At 42.2% G+C, this 16,818-nt stretch overlaps 2 protein-coding genes across 2 annotated transcripts; one reads left to right on the forward strand and one right to left on the reverse strand.

Moving 5' to 3' along the window:
* klc3 (kinesin light chain 3) lies at positions 1-6,745 on the forward strand. Its single transcript, XM_027280687.1, has 15 exons — positions 1-101; positions 208-284; positions 1,914-2,162; positions 2,275-2,340; positions 2,693-2,857; positions 3,261-3,336; positions 4,032-4,177; positions 4,478-4,560; positions 4,840-4,927; positions 5,192-5,293; positions 5,451-5,624; positions 5,817-5,916; positions 6,067-6,247; positions 6,363-6,429; positions 6,553-6,745. The coding sequence occupies exons 3-15, from the start codon at positions 1,953-1,955 to the stop codon at positions 6,634-6,636; spliced, it is 1,542 nt and encodes a 513-aa protein (XP_027136488.1). The 5' UTR covers positions 1-101; positions 208-284; positions 1,914-1,952; the 3' UTR covers positions 6,637-6,745.
* Positions 6,746-8,827: 2,082 nt separating this feature from the next.
* ercc2 (excision repair cross-complementation group 2) lies at positions 8,828-16,286 on the reverse strand. Its single transcript, XM_027280686.1, has 23 exons — positions 16,135-16,286; positions 15,866-15,965; positions 14,877-14,954; positions 14,714-14,776; positions 14,515-14,628; positions 14,296-14,412; positions 14,034-14,150; positions 13,804-13,927; positions 13,598-13,694; positions 13,346-13,479; positions 13,097-13,265; positions 12,858-12,976; positions 12,517-12,586; positions 12,130-12,199; positions 11,928-12,029; positions 11,656-11,719; positions 11,353-11,474; positions 11,134-11,226; positions 10,925-10,997; positions 10,678-10,748; positions 10,264-10,407; positions 9,905-10,048; positions 8,828-9,485 (listed from the first exon to the last, which is right to left on the reverse strand). Exons 1-23 carry the CDS (start codon positions 16,137-16,139, stop codon positions 9,393-9,395), a joined length of 2,283 nt encoding a protein of 760 aa, XP_027136487.1. The 5' UTR covers positions 16,140-16,286; the 3' UTR covers positions 8,828-9,392.
* Positions 16,287-16,818: the final 532 nt, after the last annotated feature.

Raw genomic sequence — 16,818 nt, forward strand, 5'->3', positions numbered from 1 at the left:
TTACTTTGAAGGTGGGCTCCGGAGCTTGCATGTTCGTGCTGCAGGCTTGATGCTGATGGATCTGTGATGACAGGAGCTGCTGGGAGCCGAGGAGGCAGCAGGTGAATCATTACCAGCTCCTGTGTCTGTTTTTACCGCCTCACCTGTTCAACGTTACACAAACTCTCATCTTTGAGTTTGGCGGAAATGTTCCTCTGTGTGTGACAGGTTCCGCCCTTCACATTAAAAACAAAAACACCAGCTGGACAAAGAGACGGAACCACGCCGCAGACTGGACTTAGCAGGTAGGCTATAAATAACTTTGTGTGGCTCTGAAATGAAGCCTGCGTGTTCGTCTCTGTGCTCGGGTCGTGTTGGATGATATCTCCGAACAAGAAACAGAAACATCTCGTAATGTGACGCAGTCGTCATTAAATCAGCTGAGCGGTTTAAATTTGCATAAAAATACTTTATTCCTGACGTGGGGAAACTGACCTGAGGCCTGTAGCGCCGCCCACAGTAAACAAAGAGTCTTATGTGTGTTAGTCTGTTTGTTGTCATATAGATTAACCTCGTTTGCTTTAAAAGACTCAGAGAGATATCAAAACAGTTTGTTTGCTGATTGTTCTGATGCATTCCGTCACTGGATGATGGACGGATATATTCTGTTTTATTTAGTGTTTTCTTTTTCTGCATGCACTTTGCTGGATTGAGTTATGTTGAGCTTGTTTGACACAAACCAAATAGTTTGGATTAGTAAACGGTGCATGTGTCTTGCTGTCAGATCAGGACCAGAAAAGAGGAAACTGCAGATCAGTTTCAGTTATTTAGTGTTTTAAAGCTGCTGACAGTTTTTGCACCATGTTCTGTTAATGTGTTTTATTGCTGAGTTTCAATACTTGGGCAGAAGTCTTGACCAGCTTTATTACATCTTCAACTCAAGTTTCATCAAGAGTGTTTACTCAGTGAATCCCAGCTTTGTTGCATAATGATTTGATATTTGCTCAGTGTCTTTGATCCAGGTTCATTTTGTCTCCGGGGTCAGTCCACATTCACACATCTTCTCTTTTTCATCTTTTCTTTAAATATCTTCAGCGTTTTCTATTGAACTTCATTAAATGACCAAAGCTGATACAATAAAAACACTATAAAACATTTAAATACTGCTACTAATTATTATTTACACATACAGTATAAACTTTGCTTCCATGTCTTGTTAAACCAAGCTCATATGTTGGGAGATTAAGTTGGCAACTACTGCAGTACTGCTACTACTACAACTACTACAAGTACTACAACTAATGCTGCTGCTACTATTCACTTTTCCACAGCGTCTCCTATTACTGATCATTTTACTGTCACTACTCATACAGCTGCTTCTGCTGCTCTTCTAGTACTACCACTGCTATGTTAAAACTACCAATACTACAACTGCTTTAAGCACTGCTATTATATACTACTACAACTGAATATACCATATATACATATATCCAGTGATACGACAAGTGTCGACACTACTAAGACCACTACTCTTACTGCTACTATTAGCTACTGAATACTTGTACTACTGCTGCTGATTATATTATTGATAGGTGACCACTTCTACAACTGATATTACTATTAACACTTCTACTACTATTGTACTTATTTCCACTACTGCTCTTAAATGGTACTACTAATACTAAGATGTGACTACCACTAGTTTTGCTGTTACTACTGGCATTTCTGCTTCTCTTCCACTCACTTTGCTACTAATACTTTTATTGTATCATTATCTAGAGCCAGAAAAGACCTATCTACTATTTCTGTTACTGCTTTTAAATATTCTCATACTGATACCAGAAGCACTGCTTACTGCTTCTAGGAGCAGAAGTAGGAGGGCACTATAATGACTTATTCTTCTATTAATGTGTGCATCTTTGTGCTGTTCCCAGGTCAGTTGTTGTGAGAGAAGGAATCTCAGCGTTGGAGCCATGTTGTCGGCGGAGGAGATTCTGTGCAGCACGCAGCAGGTGATCGCAGGGCTCGAGGCACTGAGAGGAGAGAACCGCGGTCTGCTGGAGAGCCTTCAGGAGCCGCTGGAGAGTCAGCCGGCGTCGGAGAGCGGCAGCGTGGAGCAGGAGAAGAGCGGCATCATCCGCCAATCACTGGAGAGGATCGAGCTGGGGCTGAGCGAGGCACAGGTACAAATACAACAACGCCAAAATGATAATTTCCTCATACGTGTCTTCTCTTTTTTTCTATGGTGACTAGTAACTGAACACGGCTGTAACCAGTATTTTCATGTCCCTCCAGGTGATGATGGCATTGTCTGCACACCTGGGTTCACTGGAGGCGGAGAAACAGAAGCTGCGTGCTCAGGTAAGATTCTGCAGGAAATAAGAGAGACTAGCAGCTGAAGCGGTAAAAAGACGTTTGGAGGTTTTGATGCAACTTTTGAGTTTTTCAGGAACTTTTGTGGATTTTCTGAAATGTTTTCTTCTTCATGTCACTCCATTGTCCTCTTTTCCTCTCTTACTCCTCTTTTTATTTTTTCCTTCCACATCCACCCTCCTCTTCCTCCTTCCCTTCCTTTCCTTCTCCATCTTTCCTTTCCTTGTTACTGGATTCTTTCTGTATCTTTCCCACCTTCTCTCTTCTTTCCCTTTCTTATTCTTTTCCTCATCTTTCCTTGTCACTTCCTCCGTCTCTTTCTTCATGTCTTCCTCCTCAGGTACGTCGTCTCTGTCAGGAGAACCAGTGGTTGAGGGACGAGCTGGCTGGTGCTCAGCAGCGGCTGCAGGACAGGGAGCAGGAGTTGGTCACACTGGAGGAGCAGAACAAACACCTGCAGTTCATGTCCTCCATACGCAAATACGACCTGGAGGAGCCGCAGCTGGTGAGGAGACGACAATTAAACACAAATATGTGTGTGTATGTTCAGAGCAACAAGAGTTTGGTAGTACTACTTAAAGCTTACTACTGTCAGTGTTTAATTAACAATGTAGAAAAACAACAATGAAAGTGCTTCTTAAAGCTGCAGTAATTTTACCTTATAGCCTCTAGGAGGCAGAATTAGTCCTGACAGATATGTAATGTTATCCACAATGGCACATAGATTAACTATTTGTTATAAAAATTCAGCTTTAATAATTACAAACTGTTAGTCCATTAGTTTTGAAATAGAATTGGCATTCTTACTAACATCCACAATATATTTACACAATATGATGAGATAATTTATCTGCAGTTCCAGCCTGGATCGTGGCATCGTTTTCTGAACTGTTTGTTTCTCACTTCAGGACGACAAAGACACGTCTTCCACCAAAGAGTCTCTGGATGACCTCTTTCCTGCTGAAGACGAGGAACAGTCACAGAGTAAGACTTTCCTGGAGTTTGTGAACGTATTTGTTGCAGACTTTAATGACAGTTTAATAATAATGAACGGTATGTTTTTAATCAGCATAAATGTGACAGTGTTTCACACAGCTTGTTTTTGTCAGGATGGTGTGAGAAGTCTAAGTGGTTTCAAAAGCTAGTGAGAAAGTTTGTTTGTAATTTGGGTGAACTGATCCTTAATTAATATTTACGTGACGCTTCCTGTTTAGACAGTTATGATCATGCATATTGTTTATATGCTAATTTATGACAATTGATGTCTGATGTCTTTGTGTGCTGTTGTTTTCTTCCCCATAGATAAACTCAGGGTGTAACTGTATTGCTGCTGCTTATATTTTTACTCTTCATACACAGTAAAGACATTTCTAACTCTGATGTCAAATTTTGGCCTCTGCCTCACATGCAGTGATAATGAGTTTTCATGTGAGTCACACCATGCCTACAAAGATGGCACTTCTTTATTGCAGCTACAGAGCATGAGATCATTTAAAGCGGCTTTGAATCAAACCCTGACAAAAGTTTAAAGTGGAGAGATGAAAAGTTGATCAAACGTAACAGATTGATTTCATCTTCATCTAAAGTCATTTAGAGCCATCTTTGAAGAACTGCACCTTCCAGACTCGTATCATATTCCTCTTTGCATTTCTTGTATTTGCCTGTTTACTGCTGCTCAGTGTCCCAGCCTCATCACAGTAGTGCAGCGGCCGCAGCCCAGCAGGGCGGCTACGAGATTCCTGCCCGCCTTCGAACGCTTCACAACCTGGTAATCCAGTACGCGTCGCAGGGACGATACGAGGTCGCTGTACCACTTTGCAAGCAGGTGAGAAGGTTGTCCGTGTTGTTGTTATATAACAGCAACAATAACGAGATCTGAAGCATGCACCGGCTCTGGGTTCTTCCTCACCAGAGACATTAAAGCTCCGACATCTAGTTTTCCAAAGTTAGCTTTCTTCTCAACTACAAACACACTGGACCAAAGTGTCAAGTCAGTTTTATTCATATAGCATAATATCACAAATTACAAATTAGTCTCAAGCGACTAATATAATCTGTTTGATACTGTCTATACTACTGGCTCAACACAGGCTTTGTTTGGTGTCATTTCATTATTTTTCAACAGGCTTTGGAAGACCTGGAGAAGTCCTCTGGCCACACCCACCCAGATGTAGCCACCATGCTGAACATCCTAGCGCTGGTGTACAGGTGAGGCCAGTTACCATGGAAACAAATCTAAAAAGACTATTTCAGTTTCAGGCATTGATGACATTATTTCAGATTTTTTCCTGTATCAATGAGCCTGATTGGTTGGGAGCTGTCACATTGTGTATTCCTGTATAATCTATTGCACAATAATCTTTTTCTGAAATCTGAACTACAAATTTTTTTTTTAATATAATGTTAGAACTCTTTATAGGTATTTCCCAAAGTCAAGTGATTTTATATGAAAAGTTCAGAGGTGACCGTCAGTGTTTTTCTCTACAGAGACCAGAACAAATACAAAGAAGCAGCCAACCTGCTGAACGATGCTCTGGCAATCCGGGAGAAAACTCTTGGAATTGACCATCCGGCTGTAAGTTACCTTTCAATAAACTGCTTTAATAACTCCTGACACATCGTGAATTCAACTTGGACTAAAAAATTGATTTATTTGATTTTACTTTGTAAGTAAACAAACCTTTTTTGTCAGGGGCAGCAATGTTTTAGTGTCCTGGGAACATCTTCTTGGCAGGATCTATTAGACATTTGAGAATCTGTCTCATTTTGCTGCCGGGAGTGCTGCCTGTGTGTATATTACATTGTGTATTTGTGTGTGTGTGTGTGTGTGTGTGTGCAGGTGGCAGCAACACTCAACAACCTGGCAGTGCTTTATGGGAAAAGAGGAAAATACAAGGAAGCAGAGCCGCTGTGTAAAAGAGCTCTGGAAATCAGAGAGAAAGTGAGAAAAGACACTTTTATTTTGTTGTATTTCTATTTTCCTAAGAGTTTGAATCTTCCACAAAACACTGAACGTCAGGATTTTCCATGTTTTATCTATCAGACACTGTCATTGTTATGAAAAGAATCATGGATTTTGTGTCTGATCGTCCCCTCAGGTTCTCGGTACAGACCATCCTGATGTGGCCAAGCAGCTGAACAACCTGGCACTGCTGTGTCAGAACCAGGGGAAGTATCAGGAGGTGGAGCAGTACTATGAACGTGCTCTGCACATCTACCAGAGCAAACTGGGACCAGATGATGCCAACGTGGCCAAGACCAAAAACAACCTGGTGAGAAGGAACTGCAGTTCATTTTTACATTTCACGTTTAAAAACAGTAACATCACATAATTTCTGTCAAGATTTTAAATCCATAAAGATGTTAAATTTTAAACTGTTCCATTAGCAGCAATATTGTCAAATTACACAACATTTTGCTCTTTCTAAACTCATCACTTTTCCTGTTTCATGGTTCTTTCTCAGGCGTCATGCTATCTTAAACAGGGGAAATACAGGCAAGCTGAAGCTCTTTACAAAGAGATCCTGACCAGAGCACATGAAAAAGAGTTTGGATCTGTAGAAGGTACGAAACAACAGGAGATGTTATATATCTGACTGTAGTCTGTTAGGATGTAATGACTTTGAAACGCACAGTAAGACACTAGATCACAAAGAGAGCTGGTCTTTGCATAGGATATGTTCATATTGGTTTGTTACTGGTTCTGTCCTCTAGGCGATGGTCGTCCCAGTTGGTCTGGTGCTGAGGACAGCGGCTCCGGCCAGGATGGACTCAGTAACCTGAAGCGCAGCGGCTCCTTCACCAAACTCAGAGAGTCGATACGCCGAAGCAGTGAGAAACTGGTCCGCAAGCTGAAAGGAGTTGGAATGGAGGAAACAACCCCGAGGAATGCTGGGTAATACTCTGATATAAAGATGTTAACTGTGGCTCTTTAACTGTAGCTGAACCAGATCCCTCTGGCTTTTTTTTTAATATATAGATTTCATTATAATCTTCTGTCCTGTTTTCAGAATGAAGAGGGCAAACTCTTTAAATATGTTGAATGTTGGAGCCAGAGAGAGTCAGGACAGCACCCAGGTGAGGAGACGTACTTATTCAGAGCTAAATTCTGCAGAGTTTCTGCAATTACAATCCTAATACTTTACTCTTACCTTTAGCTTATTCTCTAACATCCATCATGTGGTTTGTTTTGTTCCTCAGTCAAGCCGTCTGACAGATATTCGAGGTCTAAGCGCCAGCACACAGAACCTGACAAGACGAAGTTCACTTGGTGGGACCAGCTAACACACACACACCTTCTACATACAACACCTGAACATAACTGGAAGGATGTTCACACGCTGACCATTGTGAGTAATAATCACTCTGTTCGGCCATATCGGATGTCCTACTGTTAAAAAAAAAAAAAAAAAAAAAATAACTGGAAACTTCATAAATCAGTAATATGTATGTATACTTTGACATGCGGGTCTCCAGTAATGACAAATGTTTCCCAAAAGTAATTAGAAAGATGTGGGTCACATGTTGACATATTGACATTGCACTAGAACGTTCCCTTCCTGCTCACTTGAAATCATTCCTTCCTGAATTTAGATTAGTAACAAGTTAAATATGAACTTAAAACAGAAACGGTTTTGGTGAACACAAAACTTAATAATAAATAATATTAAATAATACCAGCATTTATACTGTAAGAAAACAAAGTTTTCACAAATGTTTTGACATTTCTATGTTTGCGTAAATCAATCAGACACAGGTTTAAAAAAGTCTGTACTACAATTAATTTTACATTTGAGGTATTGGGTGTCTCCTACAGCTATTGTGCCCTTTTTAGGTACATTTGTTTAAAAACTGAGTTATTTATATTTTAAAGATGAAACTGGACCATTGACATTACGGATTGTCTCTTTAAAATGTTATGCATTCTCTCTGGAGAAGCACAGGGATGTAAAGTTGTTTGCACAATGATCAAAATGTAAATGTTACATTTGGTTTACAAGGGTGACGTTAAGCTATCAAGTTTGTAAAGTTAAGGAAGTTATTTAAATGTTTTGCCTTTTTAAAATGTGGACGTCATTGTGATTAAAAACAAACGTGTTTACTTCAGCTGTATTGCACCACAGCTTTAAGGACCAACTTAAAAAAAAAGATTAATATATTCCCAATCAATTGTAATGGGTGGTAATTCATCTTGACAGTCTGTTCAGAGGGTTTTCATCTATCTGAATACCCAACGTTATTGTGCCTGAGTCAATGTCGTCTGATGGCCTTCAACTGGCCTTGGACTGAAGTTAAGTAACTTGTCAGCACAGTACCGTTTACTCAAAATGTCACACAAACTGAACATAAAGGAAACTGCGTGACTGTATACAAAGAAGCGAAAATTAGGCAAATGGGCGTCTGTTTAAGTTCAACATGTTTCAACAAACAAGCTTAGACAAGCCAAATAGACGCAAACTGCCCAGAGCCAAAAACAGACATGCACACAGTTGGGGGCTAACCTGTGAAGACGAGCAGCTAAAGTGCAAACCAGAGACACAAGGAGTGAATACTGTTTATTTTAAGATTAGATGGATGGAAATTCAACTCCAGGGATGCACAAATACAAACTATTTGAGTCTATCTGCCCCATAGTGGTAAAATTAGCCTAATGTAGCTTACTTAAGTACATCTTTTTCAATCTGTAATCTTACATTCATGCTTATTCACTGAAATGCCTGAAAAACTCAATTATACAAAATCTTCTTTAAATGACTTAGATTTCTTCGTGCTTTCATTTATAATAGCTAAAATTACTTGAACTAGTTAAAACTTTGCTGCGTGAGTAAAATATATATCTACCTTCCTCCTTTTTATGTTGATACAAGACGGAACAAAACAAACACTCAGGAATGTTCAAAGTAAGATACAGAGTCAAATAAATGAAACTTTCTAGGAAATCTTGAGTCCCTCAAAATTACATTTACCACTCAACCCTCGTGGATTTTATTCCACAGATGTCCTCTGAGGACTGACTTCTATTTTTTTGCTCAAACATACTGTATATCCTATTTTTCCATGATGGAGAATGATTGTATATTTGCTGTGGTAGAAGAGGTCACTGTTTGTTTTAAGGGCTGAAATCGCACTATGTTAGTTACTGTAGCAACTACAGTCTGTTAATGAAATGTAGAAACTGGACTACATCTTTGATGCTGTGTTTATTCTGGTAAATATGAATGTTTGTATTTTATATTTGCAAACTTGAGCTGAAATAAATGACAATAAATTTAACATCCTTGTACACTTTTACTGCATGTTGCATGGAAATAGCTTTTGTTTTATGGCTTTATGCTTAGTTAGTTTTGTTTGAATAGCTGAGCTACATCTTTTTTCAAGTGCAGGTACTTACCCTTTACTTGTTTTTGTCAGGATGGAAAGGCCTCTTTAAAAAAATGATTAACGCTTTTCCAAGAAGAAACACAAAAGTCATCTGTTAAATACAAACATTTATATTCCCCCTCAAAAAAGTACAGAAATATTCATGTTCAGTATAAAATGACAATGTACAGTTGCAGTAGCAAAGGAAACAGTAGTCGTGCCTGTATGACAGACGCCATATGAAGCGATGTTACACTCACAGATGAAATGACATTTCTGTGGTTAATGCAACGTTTTGACCCACTGATGGTGACTGAACACATCTGTCATGTTTGGATCCAAAACTAACAAATGCATTTTTTCACAAAACTCTGGAAATGTTGCAAAACAGCTTGTTACTGTTGTTGATATTTGAGTTATATCCTCTTATTTTGCATCTGTGAGTAATCTGTAATACTGAATACATACACTGAGTATATAAAATGTTAAGACAGTCTCCATAAAGTCCTGAATTTGTTTGGATCTGATGGGATGTGAGTTGTCCTGGTGTGGTGAACTCCATACATCGCCTGCTGTTCGACCCAGTTCTAATCATCGTACAGTAATGACGTCATTGTAACGGCTGCTGACCCTGTCATGGGCGTTGCCATAGTGACGGCATTATGCAGCGAATGTCACCTTCAGGTCTGATGAGCAATCTGGGCGATTTTCTGCAGCATCTCCTCTGACTCCAGCTGCTCGAGAGTTAACAGAGACAGGCCCAGCTGGTCCTCCTGAAGGGAGGGAGAGGTTGTTAGACAGGTGAGTGGTTCATCATCCTGATCAATATACAGCTCTAAGTAACTCAAAATTAAATAGATGAAAGAGTGAAGCTGCTACATACTAAAAACAGACTATTGGCTTAATAAGAGTGAGAAGTCAAATGACTTCCAAACATTTGATGTGATCTCGCTGGGCAAGTTAAAGTACATAAAAAATTACTGATTCAAATCAAAATCCTTTACTCTCTCGTTTCATCGCACCCAATGTTAGAAATGATTGAATGCAGCAACTGCATGTCCTGTCTAGACAGGATGTCCTTTTGTATCTTTTATGATGAAATTGTGATCACAAGAAAATGGTTCAAACAGCTAAATATGCTGAAAATCAGATCTAAAGTGCAGATTTGACAAAGGTGTGCTGTGAGTCGTACCTGTCTAAACGGCTGAGCCATTTGCCGCAGGAAGTGCTTGGAGAGCTGGATGGTCTCGTCCACTGTGAGGTTCAGACTGCCGTCACTGATGTGCTCCTGGATCCAGCGAGGAAGCTTTCCACGTTTGTCTGCTCGGGCATAACGCTGTGGACAGGAGACACAGTCATCACTGATCTTCACTCGAGACAAATCACTCCAAACTTTAATGTCAGAAATCAGAAAACTGTGGTTAGTATAGGGCCTACCAGCAGTGAATCTAAAGCAAGGTGTGCCTAAGATAATATGTGTTTATAGGCATGTTGCAGTATGGTGGGATCAAAAGAAGAAAACGATGTAGACTAGGTAGAAACATTACACACCTTGTCAGCAAAAATCATGAGTCCGTAGTCTGTTTTGCCTCTGATGGCTCTGCCCACACACTGTGCCGCATGACGCATGGCATCAAACGTCAGGAAGTCGTTCTCTCTGATCTGAAACTGATCCCGAAGGTACTCCAGACGAGCCTGAAACACGAGAGTCCGTGAGGAACAAAGATCGTAACGCTGAGTGATGACAGTAAAACTGCCCAATCAGACTGAAGAGAGCAGGAAGAGGACATGAGATTTATATGAAGACATCTGTTCCTCTTTTGACCATGTGAACATCTTCACACACAATTCAGGCACTCAAACAAAATGGCAGAGGGTAAATGTAGTGCGCACGCACGCACGCACACGCACACGCACACACACACACACACACACACACACACACACACACACACACACACACACCTTTAGGATGCGGCTCTGCGTGTAAACATAAGGCACTCCAAACATGATGACTGCTCGGCCAAAGTGGTGCACTGAACAGAAAACAGAAGATTTACAGTTATGTAAAGAGAAAAAATGAACTCAACATGAACACATACACTTTTCCATATAAAACCATGAAGATCTAATTTCCTACTGAATCAACATTTCCCTATAGAAAGTTTCCTCTTGAGTCGTCTCAGTAATCTGCAGCATCCTGATCATTTACCGAAATCGATTCCTTCGGAGACCTTTCCCCTGGCTACAGACAGCAGGATGGCTCCTCTGCCGTTCTCACAGGCCTGAAGAGCAGAGACAGAACATGAAGACATTACCATGATAGCATCTTGTTTCTTTACAGCACTGCTAATGCTGAATTGATAAATGACAGGCACTTTTGATATCGTAGGTCAGTAAGATGACTGGTGACTCTCTGACCTCCTGGTATTTCTCCAGGGCCATGCTCGTCTCTGCAGCATCCGGAGTCTCTATGAAGATCAGCTTGTTTCTCTGGATATTCTCCAGGATACCCTGCAAACAAACAAGTACAAAAACTGAAACCTTTTCCAGATACATCAGTGAGATTCTCGTTATAAGTGAAGATACGTCCAGTCTCTCTCGTGTGTGTGTGTGTGTTGTGTCTGTCCGCACACTGACCTGTTCATACCAAGACGCCACTATGTTTTCCATGTAGACGTAGCTGGTGAAAAACGCCACAATGCCATCGGGAACGATCGCAGACATCTCCAGGAGAAGGTTACCATAGTTACGAATCACAGCTGGAAACAAAAAAAGAAAACACTTAAATTGATATTTATATTGAACAAAGAATAATATGTTTTATTTAACAACTGTTTTGAGATAATAAACATTTCTGTATGTAAATGTGAGATCATCACCAGTGATGCTGCCTTTGGGACATCATGCTCTAGTAAACAATGATGAGACATTTCTACTCACCAAAGTCTTCTCTGGTCTCAAACTTCGAGCTCAGGGCCACCTGATCGTTCCCCCTGCCAACGATCTGTGTGAGAAAAACACAAAAAATGGATTTAAAAAACTTCAAAGACAGTTTTAGTACAGGTGATCGAGGATGTGGCGTTCTGATACAATTTGTCAATCTTAGTCTTTGACCAGTTCCATAAATTGGAATCCAGACACCGTGAGTGTGTCTATGAAGGTGTGTGTGTGTGTGTGTGTGTGTGTGTGTGTGTGTGTGTGTAGTTACACACCAGAGGGCAGAGGCATGTCCGTGCCAGCGTCATGGTGAAAGATGCCATGGTAACTGGGCGGAAGTCGAGGATTTTGGGATAGATGTCCAGTGGAGAGAGAGTCTAAAGGGGTCAAACAGAAGGAGAAGAGAGTCTGCATGATTTCTCTGAAATATCAAACTGTAAACTGAGCAGAGAAAACAAAGAGTGATGACTAACTCACCCCAGAGGTGATAATGACTGACTGGAACCTTTGAAAAACAGGTTTGATGGCTATAGACGGGTCCATACAGCTGAAAGAAGAACAAAGACAGTTTATAATCACACAGGCTTCTGTGTCCTCTCACACATTTGATTATTTGTCTGCTACCTGCACGGTCAACAGGAGTTCAGCAGCTAGCTGAAGTGGGTTGGTGAAGTTTCATCCCAAAATGTGAAACAGATTTTTGAGGCCTCGACACTTTTCGACATGCAGCAACGGGCCGCAGGTCGGATTGGAACCCTGAGCCGCTGCAGCAAAGACTGAGCCTTCGTACATGAGGCAGATGCTCTACCAACTGAGCTAAACGACACCCCATGAGGTTTCTTCATATTTAACATGCTTCCCCACCTGAAGTGCAGCACAGGGTTGGCGATGGTTGGAGTTCTGTCTTCAAAGGGCTCGATGATGATGGTAAAACCTGCAGACAGAGAAAAATTAAATACAAGATACTGTTAAGAAGATTTCAAAGCCACGCATGTTTAAAACAAAATGGACAAACGTTTTGGAAAATATTTATTGAAACAAAAGTACATCGCAAAATGAAAATGAAGCAGAGGCAGAGACAGGAAACATCAACATAACACACAATAAACTTAAATCTGACTTCCAGCTCACATCTTACTGTAACTAATGTCTGCCAGAGTAATATTTCTTAACAGAGTCTGGCTTCAGTCAGAAGTGTTTCGTACCTTGGCTGTATGTGCTGACCAGGGTAGCAAAGTTGGAGATGAGTGTAACAGCTGAGAAGTCTGCGATGTCGGCAATCTCCAGAGTTCTTAGTAAGGACTGTAACCGCTCTGCACAAAACCTGGAGAGGGATGGATAAAAGATTATGAAGAGACAACGTGTCCAAATTGTTTGGTAAGAAGAGAGCAGATAACGTGTGTTTAAGAGGTGAACACACGATCGCTGTGAAGCAGACTCTGACCTGAGAGGCTTGCGGTCGATGCAGACTTTGTCAAATATGTCTTTGAGGAACTGCGGGGCGCTCTCCTGTACGACATGTTGAACCCTCAGACGAGACTTCAGGTACTCCATGAAACGTCTCAGGAAACCAACAAAGTGCTCTGCTGTGCGAATAGTGCCAGGGACGGCCTCTGAGGGAGCAGAAAGAAAAGCTGTGTCAGCTTTTTATCTGAACAAAATTCAACAAGTAAACAATGATGTCCAGTCCTACCTTGAAGAATTTCGTCTGGTAACACAGGATTGGCGAGGTAGACGTCCGTTTCCCTGGCAACATTGGCTTCCTTCAGCCCTTCCACCAATCGCCTGTACTCCTCCTTCAGTTTAGCAGCGTCTGTATCTTTTATCCTATCAGATGGCAGAGGAGGCGGGACAGAGATGACAAAGGGAAGTGAGCGCTGGAGGTAATAACAGGTACAGGTAACAGTTTCAGTGCACTTCCTGTCGACCTCTGCCAGGCTCTTACTTGTGAATGGTGTTCTGAAGTGTGTCCACGTTGTTCTGGCAGCGGTCGAGCGTTCGTCTGGTGATGTTCACACTCATGGAATCAATGCACACGTTGTCTGAAGAGGAAAGAGTCATCTTTACATTAGCTGATGTTAAGATCTCAGTTGACACTTACATAATATATAAATATATATTAAATATAATAAATTAACTTAATATTCTTACCTATATTATGAGCCTCATCAAACACCACTACAGACTTCTTGGCCAGCTCTTTGGACACCAGATCAGCGATCTTAGGGTCCAGCAGGTAGTGGTAGCTGTACACTACTATGTTAGCATGCAGGATCTGAAGACAAGAGAGAAAACAGGACCAGATTCAAGTACCACAACATTATTCTGTAATCCAGTAGGCTACACATTTCCTGTTTGCAGTGGTCTGTACTGCAACGTACTGAGTAGCGTGCCAGATAGTACGGACACCAGCCTTTCCTCCTGCCAAAGTCTTTCAGGTCGTCAAGGTTGTAGATGCCAGCAGGAAGAGGAACCTGTCGGCCGACTGCATCAAACTCCTGCACACACAAACCAGAGCGAAGAGAAGAGGCTCATGACAGATAGGTCACCTTCACACATCAACGAATCAGTTTGGTCTTCTCAAGCAAAACCATCGACTGCAACATGCCGGTCTGAACTGGATGAAGTCAGGTGACTTCTTACCTCATAGAAGCGACATAGAGGCAGGTCGGGCTCGCTGTGACGTTGTGAACGAATGTATGAAGCCGTCAGACTGTGGCACTTCCCATCAACCTCCTTACCGTAGCGCAGAGCGCTCACCTGGACAGAAGAGTGAAGGTAGACGAGCATTTACATTCAGCAGACACAAAGAAGAGCAGACAGCTTGGTTCTGTATCTAAAACACGCTGCAGTTGTTCGAACCTCTGGGTGGATGCAGAGGTTTTTTCTGGAGGAGAGGGCCAAAGCCAGGAAGTTGTTGGTCTCTCCTGTTTGCTTGCAATAAAACTCCATCAGCTTCTTTAGTTCCTCCACGACCTAATCAGACAGCAGATCACATAAATGATACAAGTTCTGATGATTTCTATTCACACATCTGTGATTTCATTTGACAATGACTCACCTTCTCGATCTCAGGAACTGTTCTCGAGCAGTAGATTAGCTTCGTCACCTCCAAAGGAAAGGCCTGAGACAGAGAGAACTTATTAATGTGTCCATGTGGCATCAGCTGATGGAGAGTCAGAGGACACAAACTCCAGCACACATGCATACACTGCTAAACTCACCCTTTGGTACGCAACAATGAGAGACAGCAGAGAGATGGTCTTCCCTGTTCCCGATGGCATCTCCAGGACTCCATGACCCTGAACAGCATGAGAGGACAGCAGTTACCTCCATGAGAGGACAGCAGTTACCTCCACGAGAGGACAGCAGTTACCTCCACGAGAGGACAGCAGTTACCTCCTCCATGAGAGGACAGCAGTTACCACCTCCACGAGAGGACAGCAGTTACCTCCATGAGAGGACAGCAGTTACCTCCACGAGAGGACAGCAGTTACCTCCACGAGAGGACAGCAGTTACCTCCTCCATGAGAGGACAGCAGTTACCTCCACGAGAGGACAGCAGTTACCTCCACGAGAGGACAGCAGTTACCTCCACGAGAGGACAGCAGTTACCTCCACGAGAGGACAGCAGTTACCTCCACGAGAGGACAGCAGTTACCTCCACGAGAGGACAGCAGTTACCTCCACGAGAGGACAGCAGTTACCTCCACGAGAGGACAGCAGTTACCTCCACGAGAGGACAGCAGTTACCTCCACGAGAGGACAGCAGTTACCTCCACGAGAGGACAGCAGTTACCTCCACGAGAGGACAGCAGTTACCTCCACGAGAGGACAGCAGTTACCTCCACGAGAGGACAGCAGTTACCTCCACGAGAGGACAGCAGTTACCTCCACGAGAGGACAGCAGTTACCTCCACGAGAGGACAGCAGTTACCTCCACGAGAGGACAGCAGTTACCTCCTCGAGAGGACAGCAGTTACCTCCACGAGAGGACAGCAGTTACCTCCACGAGAGGACAGCAGTTACCTCCACGAGAGGACAGCAGTTACCTCCACGAGAGGACAGCAGTTACCTCCTCCATGAGAGGACCGCAGTTACCTCCGTGTGTCTGTCCTCACAGAAACAACATCACTCCTTTCTTCCACTGTGAGCCTGTAAACATCATGTGTGTGTTGACCTGAGCTCACAGCTGACTGACTGACTGACCCACCTTAGCGTCCAGCGTCCTCTTCAGCTCCAGCATGTAGGAGTACTGCTCAGGGTAGATGTAGTCATACGGAAAGTACACCAACAGCCCGTCGATGTTGAGCCTGGAATCAAACAACAGACAGTCAGCTGTTTGTGTGGACAGACAGAAAACTGTCTCACACAGACAGAAAACTGTCTCACACAGACAGGTTCGATAACACCTGAAGCTGCGTCAGCTAACATAGCTGCCGCTCAACTCCATGAAAATGTTTTTTATTCCTATAAACTCACTTCATGTTTCAGATGTGACGCGGCCTCTTCTTCGTCCGTCAGTTATCTGGAAACATTCATCGAAAACTTCAGTTATGTGGAAACATTCATCGGTAACTTAACAACACAATGCTGCTGCTTCCGCTTCTTCTTCTACGGCTTCTGGTTTGTTCACATGCGCATTACTGCCTCCGATGGCGGGAAGAAGAATGAATCCTTCTTCTTCATCTGTACAGATAAACGTAGCGTGTTCCTTTGTATGCTCATTTTTTTGTTGACGCCAAAAATATATATATTCCAACCCACGAGTCACAGCGCGTAAATTTACATAAGCTTATATAATATTTTATTTTGAAAGTTCTTACCGGAAGTTATAGTATGCGGACATTGACGCTAACTTGAAACTTAGCTTGTAGTTCCTGCCTATAGCCGCTAGAGGGCGGTGTGACACACAGCGCTGAATGGTGGCGCTATGCTGTATTACTGCCCTCTTGTGGTCACAGTGTTGAACTGCAACACATCAAATTAGTAAAAACAGCGTCACTCACTGCTAATACTTCCGGTAATTACTTTCAAAATAAAAATAAATAAAATACCTAATTTTCTCGTGGTTACTCTCAACTTCACCAAGTGTCAGACTATCAAGGGACATATAGACGGTGATCGGGGGTATCGAAGGAGCTTACAGCTAATGCTTTCTGGACT

This window comes from Larimichthys crocea, chromosome VII (genome assembly GCF_000972845.2).
Source record: "Larimichthys crocea isolate SSNF chromosome VII, L_crocea_2.0, whole genome shotgun sequence".
Classification (NCBI taxonomy): domain Eukaryota; kingdom Metazoa; phylum Chordata; class Actinopteri; family Sciaenidae; genus Larimichthys; species Larimichthys crocea.